The following is a 27,067-nucleotide window of genomic DNA, read 5'->3' as shown; positions in this document are numbered from 1 at the left end:
ACATTTTTGACATGCGTCTTTCTGGATTTCTTTGTTGTTATTCTGTCTCTCAAGGTTCAAATAAACCTACCATTAAAATTATAGACTGATCATTTCTTTGTCAGTGGGCAAACGTACAAAATCAGCAGGGGATCAAATACTTTTTTCCCTCACTGTAGGGGACTCTTCTCCAAGTTCATCTCTCTGTAGGTGATGGCTATGTTATGGAGGGTTTGGGAATCGCAATCCTTTTAAGTGGTTATAGAATTTAACGGCTCTTTTCTGGATTTTGATCATTAGCGGTTATCTGCCTAATTCAGCTCTCTCTCTTTCCCTCCCTAACCTTCTTCCCTGCCCCCTACCTCTCTTCCTCCCCCCTCTCTCGTTCTCTCTCTCTCTGGCAGGATGTCTGAGGGGCTGTCACAGCAGGAGAGGCTCCAGGCTATAGCGGTAAGTGATGAGATCCTCCTGCCACATGTGGTACACTACCGTTACACTCTCACCGCCAAAACACTTACTATACAGTATAATCTACACAGCACACTCCGACATTACCGAGCAGCGAAACGATTGCAATTAATATGCTTATATACAGTAGTAGATGGACTGGTTTTGGTTTGATGGATTTGATGGGAGATTTCCTGCTCCACTTTAATTTCCGTCTCGAGCATTCCATGAGCGTATCCTGAACTTTCCTCTTTAGAGGCTTGAATCATTAATGCCAACTGACTGGGAAGGAGAAATAAAAACTTTAATTCCTAAACCCATGTCTTTCAGCGTCTTCCTCCGAAGACACCCCCCAACTCTCTCTACTCTCTCTCTCCCCTCTCATTATTCTCTCTCTATATCTTTGTCCCACACACACACACACCCACACACACACCCACACACACACACACACAACACCCTATCACACACACACTCAAACTTCCCGCCATTTGGTTCTTTGGTTTTTTGGTTTTAGTAAGGTACAGAAAGGGGTAATGCAGTCTCTAATGCACCAATCGATCTGCACACACACACACACACACACACACACACACACACACACACACACACACACACACACACACACACACACACACACACACACACACACACACACCAATCGATCTTTAAAGATTCTGCCTCATTTATTTTCTCTGCCTTACCTCTCTATCCTGTTTCTATCTCTCTCTCTATCTCTCTCTCTCTCAATCTCTCTTTCTCTCGCTCCTCTCAGTCTTTCAATTTCATTCTGTCCCTTTTCAATAATGCTGCATGAGCAAAACCTACAGAAAGACCTAGCCAAGTCCAGTGCTGCAGACTGCACAATTTAAATGTTGTGCCTTCTTCACCATACTGTCTGTGTGGGTGGACCATTTCAGATTGTCAGTGATGTGTACGCCGAGGAACTTGAAGCTTTTCACTTTCTCCACTGCGTTCCTGTCGATGTGAATAGGGGTGTGCTCTCTCTGATGTTTCCTGAAGACCACGATCAGCTCCTTAGTTTTGTTGACGTTGAGGTAGAGGTTATTTTTCCTGGCATCACTCCGCCAGGGCCCTCACTTCCTCCCTGTAGGCTGTCTCATCATTGTTGGTAATCAGGCCTACTACTGTTGTGTCGTCTGCAAACTTGATGATTGAGTTGGGGGCCTGCGTTGCCACGCAGTCATGGGTGAACAGGGAGTACAGGAGGGGGCTGAGCACGCAAGTACCTCCATACACACCATAAAGGGCTTTCACACATGCAAAAGTGGATGTGGATACAGTATATCCGTTAGAGGCCACAATAAAGGCAATCTAAGGGATTGGGATGTCAATGCAGATGCAATATAGACTCCGCATATTTGGCCCATGCAGGAATCAAACCCTCCATCATGTTGTTCCTAGCACTTTTCTACAACTTACTTAGGAACCTACAGAGTTCCGGGGGCGGAGCTAGCATGTTGGAGTGAACGGCTATGTGTGAGAGACCTAACTTACTTTATTGCACTTGTTACAACAAACTTTTCTTTCTAATACAATATTGTAACTTTCTATGTGAAAATGCCTAGTAATAAGCGACCAAAGGACAATAAATCCACATCAGAGGCCTACTCCCCACCAAACAACGAGACAGACATGGCGGAAGGCACAGGTAACAACGTGACACTTACAGAACTTACCCGGGCTTTGGGAGAACTACGTGTTGCTATAGCGGAGGATCTTAAGGCTACTATTGCTGAACTGGACACTAAAATCGAGAGCACCATTCGAACGGTCGCTTCGCAGGGCCAGAGTATTGTGGACCTTGAGAAAGCTTCTGAATTCAACGCTGGTAGGATCGACGAGTTAGAGAAGCTATGCACGTCATTGCAGGATAATGTGCAGAGGCTTTCTGTGAAAGTGGTCGACCTGGAGGGCAGATCCAGGCGTCATAACTTTCGCGTTGTGGGTCTGGCAGAAGGGGTGGAGGCGGGCTCTCGCCCCACCGACTTCTTTGCCAAGCTACTGAAGGATGCAATGGGACCGGATGTTTTGGCGTCGGATCCCCTACTGGACCGTGCACATCGCGCCCTTGTCCCAGTGCCTGGACCGGGCCAGCGTCCTCGCCCAGTAATCATCTGTTGTCACAGTTTCAAGACCAAGGATCTTATCCTGCGCGAGGCTCGAATGAGGGGCAACCTGTTACATAAAGGGCACCCCTTTCGTGTCTATGAGGACTATGCACCCGATGTGGCAAAGCACCGCGCTGGCTACAGAGATGTCATGACCAAACTCTACAAACTCCATCTTCGCCCAGCCTTGCTCTTCCCTGCAAGACTAAGAATTACCCCGCCTTCCGGGGAGAAGATTTGTCTCTCCTCGGTTTTGGACGCAGAGAAGTTTATCCGGGAATATACGCCAATCCCCCGTACAGGTTAGAGTGCCTTGTCATTGTGTGTTAGGGTCTGCTCATGGACTCGAATCCATACCATACCATAACGGGTGAAACCGTATTAAACGGTCTCAGCAAGGGCTACCGAACATGTAATACGATGAGCTGACCAATGGAGGGCGGTCAGAGCTCTCACTTAACGTTAATTTCACTTTCATTCCGACTGGGTTTAGAGCGATGCCTGTTTGGGAGGCCTTCCAGGTCGGATCATTGACACTTTCGGATGGATATACTTATATTCCCCCATTTTTGTTTTGTTTCGTTATTTATTTTTCAATTCTTACATTATTCCTATTACCATACCATGTATTTATTGCTTGCAGGGGTCCGGGGGTGATGGTTGGGAAGGGGCAGACGCAGACACCTGGATAGCAAGTTGATGCTTTGTGCTGTTCTGCCCTTGTCATAGCCTGGCCCGCTCTCACGATTTGATTCCCACCAGCCCTCCGTGGTGCTTGTGTCTGTGTAGGTGTGCGTACATAGAATAATTATTATTTGTACTTTATTATTATTTTCTCTTAGCATTTTAGTATTATATATGTGTATATTTTAAATTAGTATAGATTATTATTCTGGGGTATGAATGTTTGTGTATGTAGATGTGTGTGTATGGATGTATGTGTGTATGCGTGTGTATGTATATATTTAAGAATATTTATTTTATATGTATATATTTTTTTGGGTGTGTGTGTGTATGTATGTGTGTGTGTATACGTGTGTATGTGTGTGTGTGTGCGTATATATATACGCACGTGTATGTGTGTGTGTGTATGTATGCAGGTATGCACATGTATGTATGTGTGTGTGGATGTGTATATGTGTATGTGTGCACATATGTATATATAAATCACTATTTTTTAAAATTATTTTAAAATAATGTATTATTATTTATTTTATTTTTATTTTTTACATTTTTATTTTTTTGATTGGGGGGTACGTTCAATTTATCAAAATCCTTGTTCCCATCTCCTAACCCACAATATGTAACTGTACTGCTGTCTATGTCGGTTACTGATGGTTTATGTTTAGACCGGCATTGCTTAGCAATAGAATATTGTGATGATACATCTTGCTTATCTCAGGGATTGACCCAAGATGAACCTTAAGTGCGCAATATGTTTAAGTTGCAACTTATTCTGTTTAGGTTTATTAAATGCTAATTGAACACTTTAAGTGCGGGAGCCTCCTCAGTTCATATGTTAGTAGAAGTTCTAGGACAGTGAGAGGTGAGCGTATAGTTGGGATTTTATTTTTGTTTTACCTCTTGTTCGAGGTCGCGCCGTGCTTTTTTGGCATCGGCCAGACAATGTGTTTGTTATTTTTATTTTCATATTTTTTTCTGTCCTATGTGTGTATGCCTGTTAAATGTGGGTTGATGGGGGGGTAAAGGTTGGGGAAAGTAGGGGAACAGGGTGGAGAGTAAAGGTGCTTGCGGGGGGGGGGGTGGGTTGGATACTGCTCGGGTGTAGGTGCTACATATGCTGATCGTGATGGTTTGGTGCGCTTTCTTACCTTTTTAGTGAGTTACATGTTATGCAGACCACCATAGGAACTACAAATGAGAGGAGGGCGGGACTTACATTCACTTCCTGGAATGTCAAGGGTTTAAACGAACCAATTAAGAGAGGCAGGGTCCTAGCCCACTTGAAAGCACTTTCGTCTGATATTATATTTTTGCAAGAAACCCATCTGAAAAACAAATCTCATAACAGACTTAAATGTAAGTGGGTGGGGCAAGTGTATCACTCTAACTTCTCTGCCAAAACGAGAGGCACAGCGATTCTGGTACGGAAAGGAATTCCCTTTCTACATAAAACCACTTGTGGATAAAGAGGGTCGTTATGTGATCGTAATAGGAGAGATCCATTCTACTTCTGTAACTCTACTAAATATCTATGGGCCAAACATTGATAACCCCTCTTTTTTCAAAAGAGTCCTTGCCCTGATTCCAGATATCTCCCATACTAATCTGGTCATTGGAGGGGACCTTAACTGTGTACTAGACCAATATTTGGATAGATCCTCTACCCGGCGAACCCCTACCTCCTATTCAAGCGAATTCTTGAATACCTACATAAAAAATTCGAACTTATTTGATATATGGAGGATCTCTAATCCTACGGGTAGGGAATACTCCTTTTACTCTCATGTTCACAATGTATATACTCGAATTGACTACTTTTTGGTTGATGCTAAACTACTCCCCTATACCTGTAATGTGAGATATCATGATATTATAATCTCTGACCACAGTCCACTCACCTTCTCCCTGAGATTGGGTGACATCGTACCAAACGAGAGGGTCTGGAGGTTGAATCCTCAACTCCTCACAGAACCAACATTCTGTGAACATCTTAAAGACCAAATTACATTTTTCTTTGATACCAACGACAACACAGAGACTTCCCCAGCATTATTGTGGGAAACGCTGAAGGCTTATTTGAGAGGCTGTATCATCTCCTTTCAGACTGCCAGGAGTAGGCAAAACTGAAAAAAATTGGTAGAACTGGAGGGACAAATTCACTTACTGGATAGGGAGAATGCTAGACATCCATCTATGGAGAAACAAAAAAATTATGTCTTAAAAATTTTAATACAATCAGATCCTCTCGGCTAAAATTTCTAAATCTTTTCTCTATGCCAAGCAAAAATATTTTGAGTTTGGTGACAAACCACACAAATTACTCACCAGACAACTTCGAAAAAATGTGAGTGACCGAATGATTCACAAAGTTAAATCTGCATCTGGGGAATTACTCTCCTCCCCCAAAGACATCAATAACAGATTCCGTCAGTTTTATGAGACTCTATATACATCTAAAGCGGATCCTAATCCCTTAATTAGGCAAAACCTTTTGGAGGACTGTAATCTTCCTGCCCTGAACCAGGAAGACTCTAACTTCCTGAATAAGGAAATATCTCTTGAAGAAATTAGAGAAACAATTAAATCTCTAAAGAGTGGCAAGACCCCGGGCCCAGATGGATACCCTGGTGAATTCTATAAAACATTCAGCAACATGCTCTCTCCCTACCTGCACAAAATGTTGGTTCGGGCCAATGAGGATGGAGCTCTCCCATCTACTTTGGATGAGGCGTTTATTACAGTTATACATAAGAAGGGTAAAGATCCGGAAGAGGTAGGGTCATACAGACCAATATCCCTCCTTAATACAGACCAAAAGATTTTAGCAAAAACTCTGGCTAACTCTGGCTAACTCTGGCTAACAGGCTTAGCATATATATATAATTGGCAAATTGGTCCATTCGGACCAGACCGGCTTTATCCCTAACAGAAACTCATTCTTCAATCTCAGGCGCCTCTTCAACATTATGTATTCTCAGAGGTTACCTAACGTGGACCTTGACATTATATCTCTTGACGCCGAAAAGGCCTTTGACCAAGTTGAGTGGCCCTATCTATTCAAGGTCCTACAGAAATTTTATATTGGAGATGGGTTCATAAATTGGATCCAGCTTTTATATAGGAACTCCTGTGCAAGAATACTCACTAACCAATCACTGTCGCCCCGATTTAACCTTCACAGAGGGACAAGGCAGGGTTTTGCGCTGTCGCCTATGCTCTTCGCCCTAATTATTGAACCTCTCGCTCAAGCGATCAGATCTCATTCAGCAATACACGGCTATAATACTAAAGATACTCTAAATAAGATTTCCCTATACGCAGATGATATTCTCCTCTATGTAACAGAACCCCAAGCTAGTATTCCAGCTATTCTTGAGGTGATTAATTTGTTTGGTACCTTCTCGGGATACAGAATAAATTGGAACAAGAGTGAATTAATGCCCATACGGTTGCAAAACACCTCCTGGCTAGAACATCTTCCAGTTAAGTTATCTTCAGAAAAATGTATCTACCTTGGAATTGTAGTTACCAAACAATACTCCTTACTATTTAAAGAGAATTTCCCTTCTCTGATGCAAATCTCAAGGCAAACATACCATTTTGGAGAACTCTCCCAATTTCTCTGCTCTGAAGAATTAATGCCATTAAAATGGTCTTCCTCCCACAACTGCTCTACCTATACCAGAACATCCCAGTATTCATACCTAAATCCTTTCATAAACAACTGGACTCTATTATCAATCCTTTCATCTGGGATTATAAAACACACAGGATAGGTAAAAAACACCTATGTAAATCCAAGATGGAAGGAGGATTGTCTCTCCCAAATGTTATATTTTACTATTGGGCCGCTAACCTCCGCGCTGTTACGTTTTTGCTGGATGTCGCACCCCCGCTATCCAGCTGGCTTAGCATGGAGTGGGAGGAGTGTCACCCCTTCTCTATTGGTGCTGTGATTTTGTCACCTGTCAATCTGGAGATGTCACTTTACCGTAACAATCCTATTATACATAGTACAGTCCGAATCTGGAAGCAAATTAAAGTCCACTTTGAGCTTAGTCCAATATCATTCATGCTCCCTGTTGCCAGGAATCCCTCCTTTGCCCCCTCTAACCTTGATAACACCTTTGAGCGATGGTGAGAGTTGGGTTTAAGTACCATAGGGGATTTATATATAGGAGGGACCTTTGCTTCCTTTGAATCGCTGAGGGAAACTTATAACCTTCCCAGAAGTAACTTTTTCAGATACCTACAAATTAGAGACTATGTTAGAAAACACCTCCCAACATTTGAGAATGCTAAACCTTCCATGTTTGACGGATGCATAAAAATATGCCCCACCTCAGACAAACTGATATCTCGTCTATATGACGCTTTTCAATCTGTTAGTGCACCCTCTACTGATGCCATTAAGGCAAAATGGGAGGAAGAACTAGGGACTGATATTTCGGTGTCAGACTGGGAGGATAGCTTGGAGTATATCCACACCTGCTCCATTAACTCCAGACATCGTCTCATACAATTTAAGGTATTACACAGATTACACTATTCCAAAACTAAACTGCATAGGATATTTCCTGATACATCCCCTATGTGTGATAAATGTCAGGCTGAGCAGGGTACACTACTCCACTGCTTTGCCCTATGCTCTAGTCTGTATGGTTATTGGTGTGGAATTTTTGGGGTCCTCTCTGAAGTTCTGGAGACTTCAATAGACCCAGACCCGCTTCTGATAATCCTGGGAGTGTCCGATTCCCTAAACGGATTAACCAACTCCCAAAAACAACTCATCTCTTACAGTCTCATTTCGGCAAAAAAATAATCTTGTTGTTTTGGAAAAGGAGGGAAGCGCCCTCTACCAAATTATGGCTCAGCGAATTGGCAAACACTGTACACTTAGAAAGAATTAGATATATTCTGAACAATAAATTATCAACATTTGATCAAATCTGGCAGCCTTTCCTCTCTTACTTGGACCAGTCGGCGCTGTGAATTTGTACTTTTTAACGCACTCTCAATTGTCATATTGTAATCTACCTTTGGGCAGCGTGTGCTGGCCCCGACATTCGAGCAGTCGGGAGGGGAATAGGGTGGAATAAGGGGGGGTACCCTTTTTCTTTCTACCTGTCCCTGTTCTGTATGTCGTGTTTTGTAATATTTGTTTTATGTCCAGAACTCTGGGTCTTGTTGTTCATGTCTGTTCTCTTATGTTTAGATAAGAACTGTACACATGTCTTTCATACCTATACACCATTCTTGTATGTTTTCAAAAAAAAATATTTGAACAGGAACCTACAGAGTTCCATACTCCATCCATCCGTACTCTTTACTGTTGGTTTGCATTAAATGTCTTCTCCCCACATACTGACAGTGTTTTCCTTATGCTCCAACAGGAGAAGAGGAAGAGGCAGACAGAGATTGAGAATAAGAAGAGGCAGCTGGAAGATGACAGGAGACAGCTCTCTCACCTCAAGGTAAGAAGGGGGACAGGATGGGACACTGGGGGAACACTGAGGGGTGGATGGGACACTGAGCATCCAGCTGTTGGGTGCAGTTATTTTGGTTTCACAGTACAACAGGATCGGGTGCAGGAGCGTTGGAAAGTACAAATACATTTTCACTTTGAAGAGTGTAGTAGTGCCAATGTTGTCACGGCAACCCCTCAGAGAATTTGGAAAATATCTTAGCCGTCCGAATCTCTTATCACTTTAATCTCAGACATTTTGTATGTAGTTGGTGTTTTTAATGGAGCTCAAGATCCACCTAGCTAGCACATAACGTTCTGAGAACCATATGTTTCTTAGAGCTTGGTGAGAGCGTAGTTGTCCTATGGTTATTTTGCATACAACCTTCCCACAACTATCTGGGAATGGTGCAGGATAGTTGCTTGGCTTTGGAACATTCTCAGTACATTTAAGGAACTTAACAAAAAAACATTATTTTCTTGGTATTTCATTACTTTAACAGAACGTTTCCTAAAAGTTCAAATATGGTTACATTGAATTAGATTTTTGGTAATGTTCTATGAACGTTCTTCAACTGGTTTGACATTGGGAATGTTCTCAAATAGTTCTGTGCGAATTTCTGTACTTCAGCATAACGTTTCCTACAGGTTGCCTCATGGTTCTATTTAAAGTCATGTTCTCAGAACATTAAGAAAACTTTCCATAAAAAACACAAGAAAACATTAGTAACGTTCAAAGAAAGTTCTAAGAATGTTATTTAAAAACATATACATTCCGTTCTCAGCGTCAACAAAAATGTGAGGCACAGCTGAGTGAGCATAATAATTAGCTTTTTTTTTTACTGGACTGATGGCCTGCATCTGATGGTCAGTCTGAGGGGAGGGAGCAGCTGATGGCGAAACTCAAGTCGCACTGCATTATTTCTGCCTCATGCACCAATTCATATTGTTACTCCTATGACCAGCAAAAGTGAAATATTATTGCAGCTGCAGTGCTGGTTGTAGTGTGAGTGGAAGTAGGTTGAATGCGCATTTTATGGCTTATAAAATTGTTGACAGTGCTGAATAACAACTTAAACATTAACTTACTTATAAAAACAGCAGCTCTTTGCTGTATTCGAGTCTCTCTCTAGTCATGGTTTTAAAAGTTTTGAAATCTCACAGTATCAACTTTGCTGTGTGTTCGAAGCTTCTTTTTACGGCTCGAGGAAACTGTGCAGACACAGTGATCTGAGCTATCTGATTGGCCAGCGGTAGGCATATAAGTGCACTTGATTTGCACTCTTGGCCTGCCGGGTAGGCAGTGTTCTACCTTCAGACACATTAAATGGTTCAAAATTGGAACACTTTGCCTTCCCTGTACTAGGGCTGCTGAGTCAAGTGCACCTATCACCAACAGCGCGAAACAAATAAAAAAAATTGGAACACAAGGCTTTATCTTTGGGTTTTTTACAGAAATGTTTTGCAATCGACCAGTTGGCGACCACTGCTCTATCTTGTTAAGTGTGTTCAGGTGTGTTGGCCGTGCCCACTAATTGGCCACACCTGATCTTAATGAGTGCTTGTGTCCTTTGAAATGGGGCCTGTTTGAATAGACAAAAATGAACAGCTTTGTAATAGTATAAAAAAACATCACATGCCAGCTCCATTCTGGTGGCCCAGTGGACTACTTCCATGGCTAGAGAACAGAAGATCATATGTTTGAATCTCACTGATGCTGTGCCACAATAACAAAATAATTGTGTTTGCATGATTAATGCCTAAGTAAATTAATTTCCATGTGTCTTATCTGTGCTTGGAGTTCAAAACAGTTAAACTGAGCTAGCAGTGTTATTAAAAGTCTGTTCAGTGAAAGTTTTAAGGAAAACTCAAATTAACCTTTACATTTCATTCAAAACATTTACAACATTTAGAGAATGTTCTCAGAACGCTATTTAATTACCTTCAAATAACCTATAATTTCAGTTCTCAGAACGTTAATAAAACCTCCCAGGAAAACTTTCAGAGAACCATATTAAAACATTCTCAGAACCTCCCTGCGACCTAAAAAGTTCCCAGAACAGGCTAAATGTTCACTTCCGTTCTCAGAACCTTTAAAAAACATTCAGTTTTACCGGACAGGCAACTTATGGCTTCGTTCCCAGAACCAATGAGAAACCAAAATCGTACGATCCCACAACTTCCAAGGAGTGGTGTGGTGGCTTGAGTATGATGGTTTCCTACGCCCTTTCCTTTTAATATAATGTTTATTTAGGAGTGCAGCATTGACTAATCCGTTTTTAGGGGGGTAGTTAACCGTGCCAGTAAGGCTTGGCAGTGGGTGTGCAAGGAACTGGGCACCAACTCCTAAAGTCTAGAGGAGTAGAGGGGCCTTTCTATGGAATGGGCACAGCAGGGATCTAGAAGGACTTGGCTGGGGCTGGTAGAATTGAACTCCTGCACTGGGCATCAGTAAAGGGTGTGTGTGTGTTAGTGTGTGCATGGATGTGTGTGTGTGCTTATGTGTGTGCACGCATGTGTGTGTGTTCAAGGGTCCTGAAGGCACATGGCTGGACAGAGGAGGCGCTATGCTCAGACAGCAAAAGAAGAAGAATCCCTCTGAAAAAAAACCTAAAAAGTTTGGCTTTAAAAGACATCCTGTTTTGGAGCAAGAAAAAAACACACTTCCCCTGCTAAATATGCAGTCAATTGTCTAGCCCTGATTTACTTTCAGCTAGCTGCATTCTTGTATTGTGGAAAGTCCGTTTGGCGTTGTTGCTTTTGGTTGCATGACTTTTTGCTTTTATTTGGTTTCTAATACTTGTGGCCTCTAAAACAAGCTTTCATCGCTTTTCAATTACCCTTCACCTCAGTCATGTTTCACTGTTCGAAACAACAAGAGTAAAATGGCACTAGTCAATATAATGAAAGGTTTACAAGTGCGATCTCCATATTGGATTCTGTTACTCTTCTATTTCCTCTGTTTGTTGGTCCAATGGATGGATTGAGGATCAATGGATAGTGATCAGGTCTCCACATAGGCCGTGTCCCAAATAGCAACCTATTCCCTACATAGTACACTTCTTTTGACCAGGGCCCATAGTGTTCTGGTCAAAAGTAGTGCACTTTATAGGGAATAGGGTGCCATTTGGGACGCATCCATAGTTATCAGTGATGCAGCTAATACAGCTAGCCCAATGCAAGCAGAGAGAGAGCCGGCCAGCCAGAGAGAGATAAGATCCAAAAAGTGGACTCATTAGCAGTTTCCATGGAGCTCAACTGTCCAGTCAGCAGACACACTGAACAGAGAGCGAGAGAGAGAGAGAGAGAGAGAGAGAGAGAGAGAGAGAGAGAGAGAGAGAGAGAGAGAGAGAGAGAGAGAGAGAGAGAGTAATGGGGGTAGGTGATATAAAAAGAGAAACAGAGGGAGAGAGAGATGAGAGGGAGAAATAATGGGTAGGGGATAGAAAGAGAGAGAAAGAGAAACATAGATGAGAGGGAGAGGGAGCAGGAGAGAGAGAAACAAATGTAGAAATAGAAACAGAGGGGAGAGGCAGGAAGCTGAATGGTGGGGGAATACAGACCAGTAGCATTCAGATTTTTCACCTCACTGTCTCTCAGCAGACATTGTTGTTTTATTTTTATTTATTTTTGATTGGTGCAGGGATTTAGACGTTATAGGCTATTGGTCCATGGGGATGGACAACAGGGCTGCGATAGCTCAATGCCCTCCCAACACTATCAATCCAGGAAATGTACTGAAATCCAACTGGTCATTTGGTATTGTGCTGTTATTGTCTATAAAGATTATTTTGATTTCTTAATTGAATTTCAATACATTTCCTAAGTTGATTGAGTATTAAAACTAGAAATGGCCCCAGCTACACTCTTAGAAAAAAAGGTGCTATCTAGAACCTTAAAGGGTTCTTCGGCTGTCCCCATAGGAGAACCCTTTAAAGAACCCTTGTTGGTTCCAGATAGAACCCTTTTGGCTCCAAGTAGAACTGTTTTGAGTTACATGTACAACCCTTTACACTGAGGGTTCTACATGGAACCCAAAATGGTTCTAACTGGAACCAAAAAGGGTTTTTACCTGGAACCAAAAAGGGTTCTCCTATGGGGACAGCCGAATAACCATTTTGAAACCCTTTTTTTCTAAGAGTGTATGATGGTCACAGGAGGTAGTAGAACAGTAAAGGATGTCAGTTTGGGATTCAGTACCACAATATGCTGCTTGTCTGTTATTGTTATAGTTATTCTGCAAATGTAGATTCACTACAACTCCTGCTTTATCATATTTCCCAATAGAGTCAGTTTAGAAATATGACAAGGATATTGGGTAGCTATTATTACAAAACGTTGTTTGTCTGATCATGTTTGAGTTACAGTAAAATATAATAATGTGAAGCTAACTGCTGTGGCTAGTTCTGTGCCCCTGATCTTTTACAAATGAGTGAAATGCCCAGTTGGTGTGTGAGAGTGTGTGTACTGTATGTGTGTGTGCCTGTCAGTATGCATGTTGTGTGTGCACATCTCTGTGTGTGTGTGTGTGTGTGTGTGTGTGTGTGTGTGTGTGTGTGTGTGTGTGTGTGTGTGTGTGTACCCGTATGCACATATACATGTGTGTTTATTTATGGGGCATTGTGCTCCCCCAGAACAATGGATCAAACACAGGGTACATGTGTGGGAGCTGCTGTGGCTTTGTCCTCTTGCATCCGACGGGGCGACGGTGTGTGTGTGTGTGTGTGTGTGGAACCGCGTGAACAGGTGATGATGACCCCCAATCATAGAGCCCACCAGGGGAGAGGCAGGGAGAGCATACGCAGAGGAGATGGATAAGAGAGGAGAGAGGAGGGAAGGTGAGAGTGGAGGGGAGAGCGGTAGAGTAGAGAGGATTGTGAAAACATCTTCTCTCGCTGTGGCATCAAGGAGAGGTGATAGAGAAATGGAAACTGATCATGACAGGGGTTATATTTACACAAATACATCATGGTTATTTCTCAGAGAGAGGGTGAGAGAGGGTGAGAGAGAGAGAGAGAGAGAGAGAGAGAGAGAGAGAGAGAGAGAGAGAGAGAGAGAGAGAGAGAGAGAGAGAGAGAGAGAGAGAGAGAGAGAGAGAGAGAGAGAGAGAGAGAGAGAGAGAGAGAGAGAGAGAGAGAGAGAGAGAGAGAGAGAGAGAGAGAGAGAGAGAGACACAAACCATCTTATTGATAAGAGTGAGATGGTTGGGTCATGAGATAGTTGAGTTAGATGGATTTTTCCTGCCTGGGGTTGAATTCATGAATAGTGATATTATTCAATGCTGGATACATTGGCGAGGCTTGAGACTCTTTCATTGCTGCAAAAATAACCTTTACCCATCTTTTCCTGCTTTTGAAAGAGATTGGGTTCCTATAAACCAATCCCCTAAAGGGGAAATTATGCAAATCCATAATGCTGCATTTACAGTTGGAGTCGGAAGTTTACATACACCTTAGCCAAATACATTTAAACTCAGTTTTTTCACAATTCCTGATATTTAATCCTAGTAAAAATTCCCTGTCTTAGGTCAGTTAGGATCACCACTTTATTTTAAGAATGTGAAATGTCAGAATAATAGTAGAGAGAATGATTTATTTCAGCTTTTATTTATTTCATCACATTCCCAGTGGGTCAGAAGTTTACATACACTCAATTAGTATTTGGTAACATTGCCTTTAAATTGTTTAACTTGGGTCAAACATTTCGGGTAGCCTTCCACAAGCTTCCCACAATAAGTTGGGTGAATTTTGGCCCATTCCTCCTGACAGAGCTGGTGTAACTGAGTTAGGTTTGTAGGCCTCTGTCACGGTGCTGTGTATGGGTGTGGTGTAGAATCAGGCGCAGGCAGCAGAGGGTAAGTCCAACAAGACTTTACTGAGCACGAAAATTAATCCAAAACAGCCCGGAGGCAAAAAGACGCACACAGGCGTAACTACAAGCGCACACACAGGTGCGTAAATCTCTCCTCACACAACAAGGAGGAAGCTCAGGAAAAATAGCGTACCGACACGGGTAGCGCAACCACGACACGAACAATTACACACAACACAAACCTAACAACAAGGAAACTAAATAGGGTGCTAAATGAGACCTAACACAAAACAGGTGTGACTAACAGACAAAACCAAACAAACAAGAAACATCGAGCGGTGGCAGCTAGAACTCCGGAGACGACGACCGGCGAAACCTGCCCGAACAAGGAGGAGGAGCCGCCTCGGCCGAAACCGTGACAGTACCCCCCCCTTGACGCGCGGCTCCAGCCGCGCGCCGCCTCGGGGACGCGGAGCAGGGCGCGTAGGATGACCACGATGGAATTCGGTCATCAGGGACGGATCCAGAATGTCCCTCCTTGGCACCCAGCACCGCTCCTCCGGACCGTACCCCTCCCACTCCACGAGATATTGGAGACCCCCATCCGGCGTCTCGAATCCAGGATGGTCCGAACCGTGTGCGCCGGAGCCCCCCTCGATGTCCAACGGGGGCGGAGGAGTCTCCTCAATCTCAAAGTCCTGGAGTGGACCAGCTACCACCGGCCTGAGGAGAGACACATTGAACGAGGGGTTAATATTCTTGTAATCAATAGGTAGTTCTAACCTGTAACTCACCTCGTTCAATCTCCTCAGGACTTTAAAAGGCCCCACAAACCGCCGACCCAGCTTCCGGCAGGGCAGGCGGAGGGGCAGGTTTCTGGTTGAGAGCCAGACTCGATCTCCAGGTGCGTACACTGGCCCCTCACTGCGGTGTAGGTCGGCGCTCGTCTTCTGTCGACGTATGGCACGCTGCAGATGGACGTGTGCAGCGTCCCACGTCTCCTCCGAGCGCTGCACCCACTCATCCACAGCGGGGGCCTCGATCTGGCTCTCATGCCATGGTGCCAGAACCGGCTGGTACCCTAATACACACTGAAAAGGGGTATTAGGGCCATCTCGGCCCAGGGCACATATCTCGCCCACTCCTCCGGGCGGCCCTGACAATATGACCTCAGAAACCTACCCACATCCTGGTTGACTCGTTCAACCTGCCCATTACTCTCCGGGTGGTAACCCGAGGTAAGGCTCACCGAGACCCCCAAACGTTCCATAAATGCTCTCCAGACTCTGGAGGTAAACTGGGGGCCTCGATCGGACACTATATCCTCGGGCACCCCGTAATGCCGGAAGACGTGAGTAAATAGAGCCTCAGCGGTCTGTAGGGCCGTAGGAAGACCCGGCATGGGAAGGAGACGACAGGCCTTCGAGAACCGATCCACAACGACCAGGATGGTGGTATTCCCCTGTGAGGAGGGAAGATCGGTAACAAAATCCACCGAGAGGTGAGACCAGGGTCGTTGTGGAACGGGCAGGGGCTGTAATTTACCCCTGGGCAAGTGTCTGGGCGCCTTACACTGGGCACACACTGAGCAGGAGGAGACATAAACCCTCACATCCCTGGCTAACGTTGGCCACCAGTACTTTGTACTAAGGCAGTGCACCGTCCGGCCAATACCCGGATGTCCAGAGGAGGGGGACGTGTGAGCCCAATAAATCAGCCGATCCCGGACCTTGAGCGGGACGTACACCCGACCCACCGGACACTGTGGAGGACTAGGCTCGGTGCGTAACGCCCGCTCGATCTCCGCATCGACCTCCCACACCACCGGTGCCACCAGACAAGACTCCGGTAGTATGGGAATGGACTCCACGCACCTCTCCTCCGTGTCATACCGACGGGACAGAGCATCTGCCTTCCCGTTCTGGGACCCAGGGATGTAAGTGATCTTGAACACAAACCGGGCAGAAACATAGTCCATCGAGCCTGGCGAGGATTCAGTCTCCTAGCTGCCCGAATGTACTCCAGGTTACGATGGTCGGTCAGAATGAGGAAAGGGTGCTGAGCCCCCTCAAGCCAATGCCTCCACACCTTTAGGGCCTGTACTACGGCTAACAGCTCCCTGTCCCCTACGTCATAATTCCGCTCCGCCGGACTGAGCTTCTTAGAATAAAAAGCACAGGGGCGGAGCTTAGGTGGTGTACCGGATCGTTGAGAAAGAACTGCCCCGATACCGGCCTCAGACGCGTCCACCTCAACTTGGAAGGGTAAAGTGGGATCCGGGTGCGCCAACACCGGGGCCGAGGTAAACAGGTCCTTCAGTCTCCCAAAGGCCCTGTCCGCCTCAGCTGACCACTGCAAGCGCACCGGACCCCCCTTCAGAAGAGACGTTATGGGAGCTGCCACCTGTCCAAAAACCCCGGATAAACCTCCGGTAGTAATTCGCAAAACCCAAGAACCGCTGCACCTCTTTAACCGTAGTTGGGGTTTGCCAATTACGCACGGCGGACACTCGGTCCACCTCCATTCTCACCCCTGACGCAGACAACTGGTAACCCAAAAAGGAAACTGACTCCTGGAAGAACAGACATTTCTCAGCTTTGACATACAGGTCATGCTCCAACAGTCTCCTCAATACCCTGCGCACCAGGGCTACATGCTCGGCCCGAGTAGCACTGTACACAAGAATATCATCTATGTACACCACTACTCCCTGCGCCTGCATGTCCCGGAAAAGTTCGTCTACAAACGATTGGAAGACTGATGGAGCATTCATTAACCCATATGGCATGACGAGATACTCGTAATGGCCGGATGTAGTACTAAATGCTGTCTTCCACTCATCGCCCTCCCTAATGCGCACCAAGTTATATGCGCTCCTGAGATCCAATTTTGTGAAGAACCTTGCCCCGTGTAAGGACTCCGTCATGGTCCCAATCAGAAGAAGTGGATAGCTGTACTTCACCGTCACCTGATTGAGACCGCGGTAATCAATACACGGACGCAAACCTCCATCCTTTTTCTTCACAAAAAAGAAGCTTGAGGACACGGGAGAAGTGGAGGCCCGTATGTATCCCTGTCTCAGAGACTCGGCAATGTAAGTCTCCATTGCCCTTTTCTCCTCCTGTGACAAAGGATACACATGGCTCCGCGGAAGCGCTGCTCCTGTCTGGAGGTCTATCGCACAATCCCCCTGTCTATGAGGTGGCAACTGTGCCGCTCTGGTCTTACTGAACACGAGCGCCAAATCCTCATACTCAGGAGGAATGTGCAGTGCTGGCATCTGGTTCGGACTCTCCACCGAGGTCGCCCCTACGGAAACACCCAGACATAACCCCTCACACTGAGCAGACCACCCTTTAAGAGCTTTCTCTCGCCACGAAATAGTAGGATCATGGGTCATCAACCAGGGAAGCCCCAGTACCACCGGATACGCAGGAGAGTCGATAAGATAGAGTTGAATCGTCTCCTCATGACCCCCCTGCGTCATCATCCTAAGTGGCGCTGTGACCTCCCCAATCAACCCAGATCCTAACGGACGACTATCTAGGGCATGTACAGGAAAGGGTTTTTCGACTGGAAGGAGGGGAATCCCTAACTTAACACAGAATCTCCGGTCTACAAAATTCCCAGCTGCGCCTGAATCGACTAGCGCCTTATGCTGGGACCGAGGTGCAACCTGTGGGAAACAAACAGGTAAGGTAATGTGAACGACAGAAAGCTCTGGGTAAGTAGGGCGCCTACTCACCTGGGTGGACTCCCCACTGTATGACCTGCTCTCTCCCTCACCAGGGGACCCTCCCCAGCACCTAGCCGCTGTGTGCCCTCCGCGCCCACACTTGGTGCAGGAGACTGCCCCCCTCGGGCTCCTACCTCTTCTCCCTCTAGCGCCAGCACCTCCAAGCTCCATCGGACACTGCTCGGAGGCGCTGGAGGGTGGAATGGGGGGCCCCCACCTGGGACGTCCGCGGGTCGCCAGCAGGTTGTCCAGTCGAATGGCCATGTCCACCAGCTGGTCAAATGTTAGTGTAGTGTCCCTGCCGGCTAACTCCCTGCGGACGTCCTCCCGAAGGCTACATCTGAAGTGGTCTATGAGGGCCCTCTCATTCCACCCCGCATCAGCCGCTAGAGTCCGGAACTCCAGCGCAAACGCCTGAGCGCTCCTCATCCCCTGTCGGAGGTGGAATAGACGTTCCCCCGCCTCTCTCCCCTCTGGTGGATGGTCGAAGACCGCACGGAAGCGACGGGAGAACTCCGCATAGGTGACTGTGGCGGCGTCTATTCCCCTCCACTCGGCGTTGGCCCACTCCAACGCCTTGCCGGTGAGACAGGAGATGAGGGCGGAAACGCAGCGGTGCCGTCGTACGCCCTCGGGAGCGAGAGCCGAATCCCACTGGGTTCCGGTCGATGGACGGGCTGGTTGTCCGGTGGTGAAGGTGATGGTGCGATAGGTGGGGCTATGGGAACCCCGCTGGTCTCCCATCGACGAAGGGTGTCCATGACGCCCTCCAAGGCGTGCCCGATACGGTTGATCCGGTGCTCGTGTCCAAGGAGACGCTCCTCCATGGGGTCGACGGGTGCTCCTGCTGATTCCATTCTATGGTGTGTAATTCTGTCACGGTGCTGTGTATGGGTGTGGTGTAGAATCAGGCGCAGGCAGCAGAGGGTAAGTCCAACAAGACTTTACTGAGCACGAAAATTAATCCAAAACAGCCCGGAGGCAAAAAGACACACACAGGCGTAACTACAAGCGCACACACAGGTGCGTAAATCTCTCCTCACACAACAAGGAGGAAGCTCAGGAAAAATAGCGTACCGACACGGGTAGCGCAACCACGACACGAACAATTACACACAACACAAACCTAACAACAAGGAAACTAAATAGGGTGCTAAATGAGACCTAACACAAAACAGGTGTGACTAACAGACAAAACCAAACAAACAAGAAACATCGAGCGGTGGCAGCTAGAACTCCGGAGACGACGACCGGCGAAACCTGCCCGAACAAGGAGGAGGAGCCGCCTCGGCCGAAACCGTGACAGCCTCCTTGCTCGCACACGCTTTTTCAGTTCTGCCCACACATTTTCTATAGGATTGAGGTCAGGGCTTTGTGATGGCCACTCCAATACCTTGACTTTGTTGTCCTTAAGCCATTTTGCCACAACTTTGGAAGTATGCTTGGGGTCATTGTCCATTTGGAAGACCCATTTGCGACCAAGCTTCAACTTCCTGACTGATGTCTTGAGATGTTGCTTCAATATATCCACATCATTTCCCTTCCTCATGATGCCAACTATTTTGTGAAGTGCACCAGTCCCTCAGACCAGAAGACATTTCTCCAAAAAGTATGATCTTTGTCCCCATGTGCAGTTGCAAACCATAGTCTGGCTTTTTTATGGCTGTTTCGGAGCAGTGGCTACTTCCTTGCTGAGCGGCCTTTCAGGTTATGTCGATATAGGACTCGTTTTACTGTGGAAATAGATACTTTTGTACCTGTTTCCTCCAGCATCTTCACAAGGTCCTTTGCTGTTGTTCTGGGATTGATTTGCACTTTTCGCACCAAAGTACTATCATCTCTAGGAGACAGAACGCGTCTCCTTCCTGAGCGGTATGATGGCTGCATGGTCCCATGGTGTTTATACTCACGTACTATTGTTTGTACAGATGAACGTGGTACCTTCAGGCGTTTGGAAATTGCTCCCAAGGATGAACCAGAATTGTGGAGGTCTACAATTTTTTTCCTGAGGTTTTGGCTGATTTCTATTGATTTTCCCATGATGTCAAGCAAAGAGGCACTGAGTTTGAATGTAGGCCTTGAAATAAATCCACAGGTACACCTCCAATTGACTCAAATGATGTCAATTAGCCTATCAGAAGCTTCTAAAGCCATGACATCATTTTCTGGAATTTTCCAAACTGTTTAAAGGCACAGTCAACTTAGTGTATGTAAACTTCTGATTGTGATACAGTGAATTATAAGTGAAATAATCTGTCTGTAAACAATTGTTGGAAAAATTACTTGTGTCATGCACAAAGTAGATGTCCTAACCGACTTGCGAAAGCTATAGTTTGTTAACAAGAAATTTGTGGAGTGGTTGAAAAACGAGTTTTAATGACTCCAACCTAAGTGTATGTAAACTTTCGACTTCAACTGTAGCTGATTTCAACCCATTCCTAAGTGAATGCTGTTCATTGCAATGAATTTGCATTCATGTTACATTTGAAATAAGTAGAAAATTAACATGCAAAATATGAATGCATGATATGAATCCTGTCTACAGTTTGAATAAGTGTGTGTGTGTGTGTGTGTGTGTGTGTGCGTGTGTGTGTGCGTTTGTGTGTGTGTGTTTGGACGTGTTTAACTATACTTGTGGGGACATTTTGTTAGTCCCTACAAGGTCAAATGCTATTTCTAGGGGGTTTAGGGTTAAGTTTAGAATTAGTGTTGGGGTTAGGAGCTAGGGTTAGTTTTAGGGTTAGGGTTAGGAGCTATGGTTAGGTTTAGGGTTAAGGTTAGGTTTTGGGGTTAAGGTTAGGGTAAGGGTTAACGTTAGGGTACAGGTTAGGATTAGGGTTAGTGGTTAGGGAAAATAGGATTTGGAATGAGACTGAATTGTGTGTCCCCACAAGGTTAGTTATACAGGACTGTGCGTGTGTGTGTGTGCGCTTGTGCATGCGTGCATGTGGGTGTGTGCACGTAGAGGTGTGTAGTTACAGTATGGCTTTGAGCAATAGAAAAAGAGTGCAAGTGACAGACAGAGAGAGAGAGAAAGTGACAGACAGAGAGAGAGAGAGAGATAGAGAGAGATAGAGAGAGAGAGAGAGAGAGAGAGAGAGAGAGAGAGAGAGAGAGAGAGAGAGAGAGAGAGAGAGAGTGGGTGGGTGGGCCTATGCCCTCCCAGGCCCACCCATGGCTGCACCCCTGCCCAGTCATGTGAAATCCATAGATTAGGGTCTAATTGATTTATTTCAATTGACTGATTTCCTAATATGAACTGTAACTCAGTAAAATCTTTGAAATTGTTGCGTATTGGGTTTATATTTTTGTTCAGTATAGATGGCTGAAGAAGCAATTGGTCCAAATGCACAGGCAATAAGCCTGTTAGTAAACATAATATTTATCAATATATATATATATATATATATATATATATATATATGGGATACAGTACCAGTCAAAAGTTTGGACACACCTACTCATTCCAGGGTTCTTCTTTATTTTTTACTTATTTTCTACATTGTAGAATAATAGTGAAGACATCAAAACTATGAAATAACACATATGGAATCATGTAGTAACCAAAAAAGTGTTAAACAAATCAAAATATATTTTATATTTGAGATTCTTCAAAGTAGCCACCCTTTGCCTTGATGACAGCTTTACACACTCTTGGCATTCTCTCAACCAGCTTCATGAGGAATGCTTTCATGAGGAATGCTTCTTCCATCAGTCTTGAAGGAGTTCCCATATATGCTGAGCACTTGTTGGCTGCTTTTCCTTCACTCTGCGGTCCAACTCATCCCAAACCATCTCAATTGGTTTGAGGTCAGGTGATTGTGGAGGCCAGGTCATCTAATGCAGCACTCCATCACTCTCCTTGGTCAAATAGCCCTTACACAGCCTGGAGGTGTGTTTTGGGTCTTTGTTCTGTTGAAAAACAAATGATAGTCCCACTAAGCGCAAACCAGATGGGATGGCGTATCGCTGCAGAATGCTGTGGAACCATGGTGGTTAAGTGTGCCTTGAGTTCTAAATAAATCAACAACAGTGTCACCAGCAAATCACCCCCACACCATAACACCTACTCCTCCATGCTTTACGGTGGGAACTACACATGCAGAGATCATCATTTCACCCACACCGCGTCTCACAAAGACACAGCGGTTTGAACCAAAAATCTCCAATTTGGACTCCAGACCAAAGGACAAATTTCCTCCGGTCTAATGTCCATTGCTTGTGTTTCTTGGTCCAAGCAGGTCTCTTCTTCTTATTGGTGTCCTTTAGTAGTGGTTTCTTTGCAGCAATTCGACCATGAAGGCCTGATTCACACAGTCCCCTCTGAACTCTGTGAAGCATTTATTTGGGCTGCAATTTCTGAGGCTGGTAACTAATGAACTTATCCTCTGCAGCAGAGGTAACTCCGGGTCTTCCATTCCTGTGGCGGTCCTCATGAGAGCCAGTTTCATAATAGCGCTTGATGGTTTTTGTGACTGCACTTGAAGAAACTTTAAAAGTTCTTGAAATGTTCCGTATTGACTGACCTTCATTTTTTAAAGTAATGATGGACTGTCGTTTCTCTTTGCTTATTTGAGCTGTTCTTGCCATAATATGGACTTGGTCTTTTACCAAATAGGGCTATCTTCTGTATACCCCCCTACCTTGTCACAACACAACTGATTGGCTCAAACACATTAAGAAGGAAAGAAATTCCACAAATTAACTTTTAAGAAGGCACACCTGTTAATTGAAATGCATTTCAGGTGACTACCTCATGAAGCTGGTTGAGAGAATGCCAAGAGTGTGCAAAGTTGTCATCAAGGCAAAGGGTGGCTATTTGAAGAATCTGAAATATAAAATATATTTTGATTTGTTTAACACTTTTTTGGTTACTACATGATTCCATATGTGTTATTTCATAGTTTACTATGTAAAAAATTGTAAAAATAAAGAAAACCCCTTGAATTAGTAGGTGTGTCCAAACTTTTGACTGGCAGTGTAAATGGAATAATATCACAAAAAATGTCCAACTGTCACTATTCACTATCTCAATATCAATCTATCCAACAATGTCACCAACTCACCAATCTTCTAAATCACACATGCATAGTACTACGTTCATTCTCTGATCCTTTGATTGGATGAACAACATGTTTGTTCATACTGCAAAAGCTTTAATTAATTGGAGGACGTCCTCCGGAAGTTGTCATAATTACCATGTCTATGGAAGGGGTGAGGAGCACTCGCCTCCTAGGTTTTGTATTGAAGTCAATGTAGCCAGAGGAGGACAGAAAATAGCTGTCCTCCGGCTACACCGTGGCGCTACCCTAGAGGGCACTGTTGAGACTACTGTAGACCTTCATTGCAAAACAGTGTTTTTATCAGGTATTTGGTGACGTGAATATATTTACTATAGTTTTATCTAAAAATGATAACCTTTTTAATGTTTCCTTATTTTAAATTTTTCTGAAATTCACTAAGTAGGATGGTCCTCCCCTCCCTCCTCTGCGTTACAAAGTGGGATTGAAATTAATTTAATCGTGATTTTCTTTGTCATTGATCTACACAAAATACTCTGTAATGTCAAAGTGAAAATAAAAAAATTATGAAAATAATGAAAAATAAATCACTAATATACCTTGATTAGATAAGTAATCACCCCCTGAGTCAATACATGTTAGAAACCCATTTGGCAGTGATTACAGCTGTGGGTCTTCTTGGGTAAGTCTCTAAGAGCTTTGCACACCTGGATTGTGCAATATTTGCCCATAATTATTTTCAAAATTCTTCAAGCTCTGTCTTTGTCAAGCACACCCATACCATGATGCAGCCACCATCATGCTTGAGAATAAGGGGGATTTCAGGGGATGTTTTTTTATTGCAGTATTACTTTAGTGCCTTGCGTGTTTTGTATATTTTTTTTTATTATTTTCCCTCTGTCATTTAGGTCATTGTTGTGGAGTAACTACAATGTTGTTGATCCATCCTCAGTTCTCTCCCATCACAGCCATTGAACTCATGACCTCATGGTGACATCCCTGAGCAGTTTCCTTCCTGTCCTGCAGCTCATTTCAGAAGGATGACTATATCTTTGTTTTGTCTGGGTGGTTTAATACATCATCCACAGCATAAATATTAACTTGGCCATGCTTAAAGAGATATTCTAATGTCTGATTTGTTATTGTTACCCATCTACCAATCACTGCCCTTCTTTATGACGCTTTCGAAAAGCTCCCAGGTCTTTGTAGTTTAATCTGTGCTTGAAATTCAATACTTGACTGAGGGACCTTACAGATGTTGTATGTATGGGGGACAGAGGAACGGGTAGTCATTCAAAAATCATGTCAACCCCTATTGTTTCATACAGAGTGAGTCCATGTAACTTATTAAGTGATTTGTTAAGCCACATTTTACTCCTGAACTAATTTAGGCATGCCTATACAAAAGGTGTGAATACTTTTGCAACAACTACAGTGAGGGAAAAAAGTATTTGATCCCCTGCTGATTTTGTACGTTTGCCCACTGACAAAGAAATGATCAGTCTATAATTTTAATGGTAGGTTTATTTGAACAGTGAGACAGAATAACACAAATCCAGAAAAACGCATGTCAAAAATGTTATAAATTGATTTGCATTTTAATGAGGGAAATAACTATTTGACCTCCTCTCAATTAGAAAGATTTCTGGCTCCCATGTGTCTTTTATACAGGTAACGAGCTGAGATTAGGAGCACACTCTTAAAGGGAGTGCTCCTAATCTCAGCTCGTTACCTGTATAAAAGACACATGTCCACAGAAGCAATCAATCAATCAGATTCCAGACTCTCCACCATGGCCAAGACCAAAGAGCTCTCCAAGGATGTCAGGGACATGATTGTAGACCTACACAAGGCTGGAATGGGATACAAGACCATCGCCAAGCAGCTTGGTGAGAAGGTGACAACAGTTGGTGCGATTATTCGCAAATGGAAGAAACACAAAATAACTGTCAATCTCCCTCGGCCTGGGGCTCCATGGAAGATCTCATCTCGTGGAGTTGCAATGATCATGAGAACGGTGAGGAATCAGCCCAGAACTACACGGGAGGATCTTGTCAATGATCTCAAGGCAGCTGGGACCATAGTCACAAAGAAAACAATTGGTAACACACTACGCCGTGAAGGACTGAAATCCTGCAGCGCCCGCAAGGTCCCCCTGCTCAAGAAAGCACATATACAGTCCCGTCTGAAGTTTGCCAATGAACATCTGAATGATTCAGAGGAGAACTGGGTGAAAGTGTTGTGGTCAGATGAGACCAAAATCGAGCTCTTTGACATCAACTCAACTCGCCGTTTTTGGAGGAAGAGGAATGCTGCCTATGACCCCAAGAACACCATCCCCACCGTCAAACATGGAGGTGGAAACATTATGCTTTGGGGGTGTTTTTCTGCTAAGGGGACAGGACAAATCTTGGGTGAGAACCTCCTTCCCTCAGCCAGGGCATTGAAAATGGGTCATGAATGGGTATTCCAGCATGACAATGACCCAAAACACATGGCCAAGGCAACAAAGGAGTGGCTCAAGAAGAAGCACATTAAGGTCCTGGAGTGGCCTAGCCAGTCTCCAGACCTTAATCCCATAGAAAATCTGTGGAGGGAGCTGAAGGTTCGAGTTGCTAAACGTCAGCCATTCGAAACCTTAATGACTTGGAGAAGATCTGCAAAGAGGAGTGGGACAAAATCCCTCCTGAGATGTGTACAAACCTGGTGGCCAACTACAAGAAACGTCTGACCTCTGTGATTGCCAACAAGGGTTTTGCCACCAAGTACTAAGTAATGTTTTGCAGAGGGGTCAAATACTTATTTCCCTCATTAAAATGCAAATCAATTTATAACATTTTTGACATGCATTTTTCTGGATTTATTTGTTGTTATTCTGTCTCTCACTGTTCAAATAAACCTACCATTAAAATCATAGACTGATCATTGTCACGTTCGTTCAATGATGGGACAGACCAAGGCGCAGCGTGATATACGTACATGTTTATTCAACTAAATAAACACACGACAAAAACAATAAACGAAACGAAACGTGAAGTCCTAAGGTAGATACAACAAACCTTAACCGGAACAAGATCCCACAACTCAATAGTGCCAATAGGCTGCCTAAGTATGGTCCCCAATCAGAGACAACGAGCGACAGCTGCCTCTGATTGGGAACCACACTGGCCAACATAGATCCACACATACTAGAATATACAACATAGAACATACACAACAAAGAATATACACACCCTGACTCAACATATAAGAGTCCCCTGAGTCAGGGCGTGACAGTACCCCCAAAGGTGCGGACTCCGACCGCACAACATAAACATAACAGGGTAGGGGCCGAGGCGGACCCGGCTCGGGGCGTGACGACCTCTCACTCTCCGCCTCCCTGTTGCGCCCCTGGTCTGGTCTGGACCTCGGCGTGCTACTTCCCCTCTCCTTCCTCCCACGATACGCCAGGCCCTGTCTGGACCCTGGTGTGGGAGACCCCGAACCTGGAGAGGGGCTGACGTCATGGTCTGAACTGGAGCCGCTGACCAGAGCTGGACTGGGCACCGGTGGAACGGACTGCTCTGGCTCCGGAGTGGTGCCGCTGACCGGAGCTGGATCAGGCACCGGTGGAGCGGACTGCTCTGGCTCCGGAGTGGAGCCACTGACCGGAGCAGGATTGGACCCCGGTGGAGCGGACTGCTCTGGCTCCAGAGTGGCGCAGCTGACCGGAGCTGGATCAGGCACCGTTGGAGCGGACTGCTCTGGCTCTGGAGTGGAGCAGCTGACCGGAGCTGGATCAGGCACCGGTGGA

General features: G+C 45.0%; 1 protein-coding gene across 2 annotated transcripts in view; it reads left to right on the top strand.

Moving 5' to 3' along the window:
* The window catches only part of palm1a (paralemmin 1a), a 76,923-nt gene that overhangs the window by 27,442 nt on the left and 22,414 nt on the right, over window positions 1-27,067 (top strand). For both annotated transcript variants that reach the window (XM_041839822.2, XM_041839823.2), the window contains exons 2-3: window positions 384-429; window positions 8,636-8,716. In XM_041839822.2, coding sequence (XP_041695756.1) covers window positions 384-429; window positions 8,636-8,716 — 127 coding nt within the window. The remainder of the gene's footprint in view (window positions 1-383; window positions 430-8,635; window positions 8,717-27,067) is intronic.

Source organism: Coregonus clupeaformis, chromosome 20 (genome assembly GCF_020615455.1).
Source record: "Coregonus clupeaformis isolate EN_2021a chromosome 20, ASM2061545v1, whole genome shotgun sequence".
Classification (NCBI taxonomy): Eukaryota; Metazoa; Chordata; class Actinopteri; order Salmoniformes; family Salmonidae; genus Coregonus; species Coregonus clupeaformis.
The sequence above is the reverse complement of the archived record's forward strand: the minus strand, read 5'-3'. Positions and strand labels throughout refer to the sequence as shown.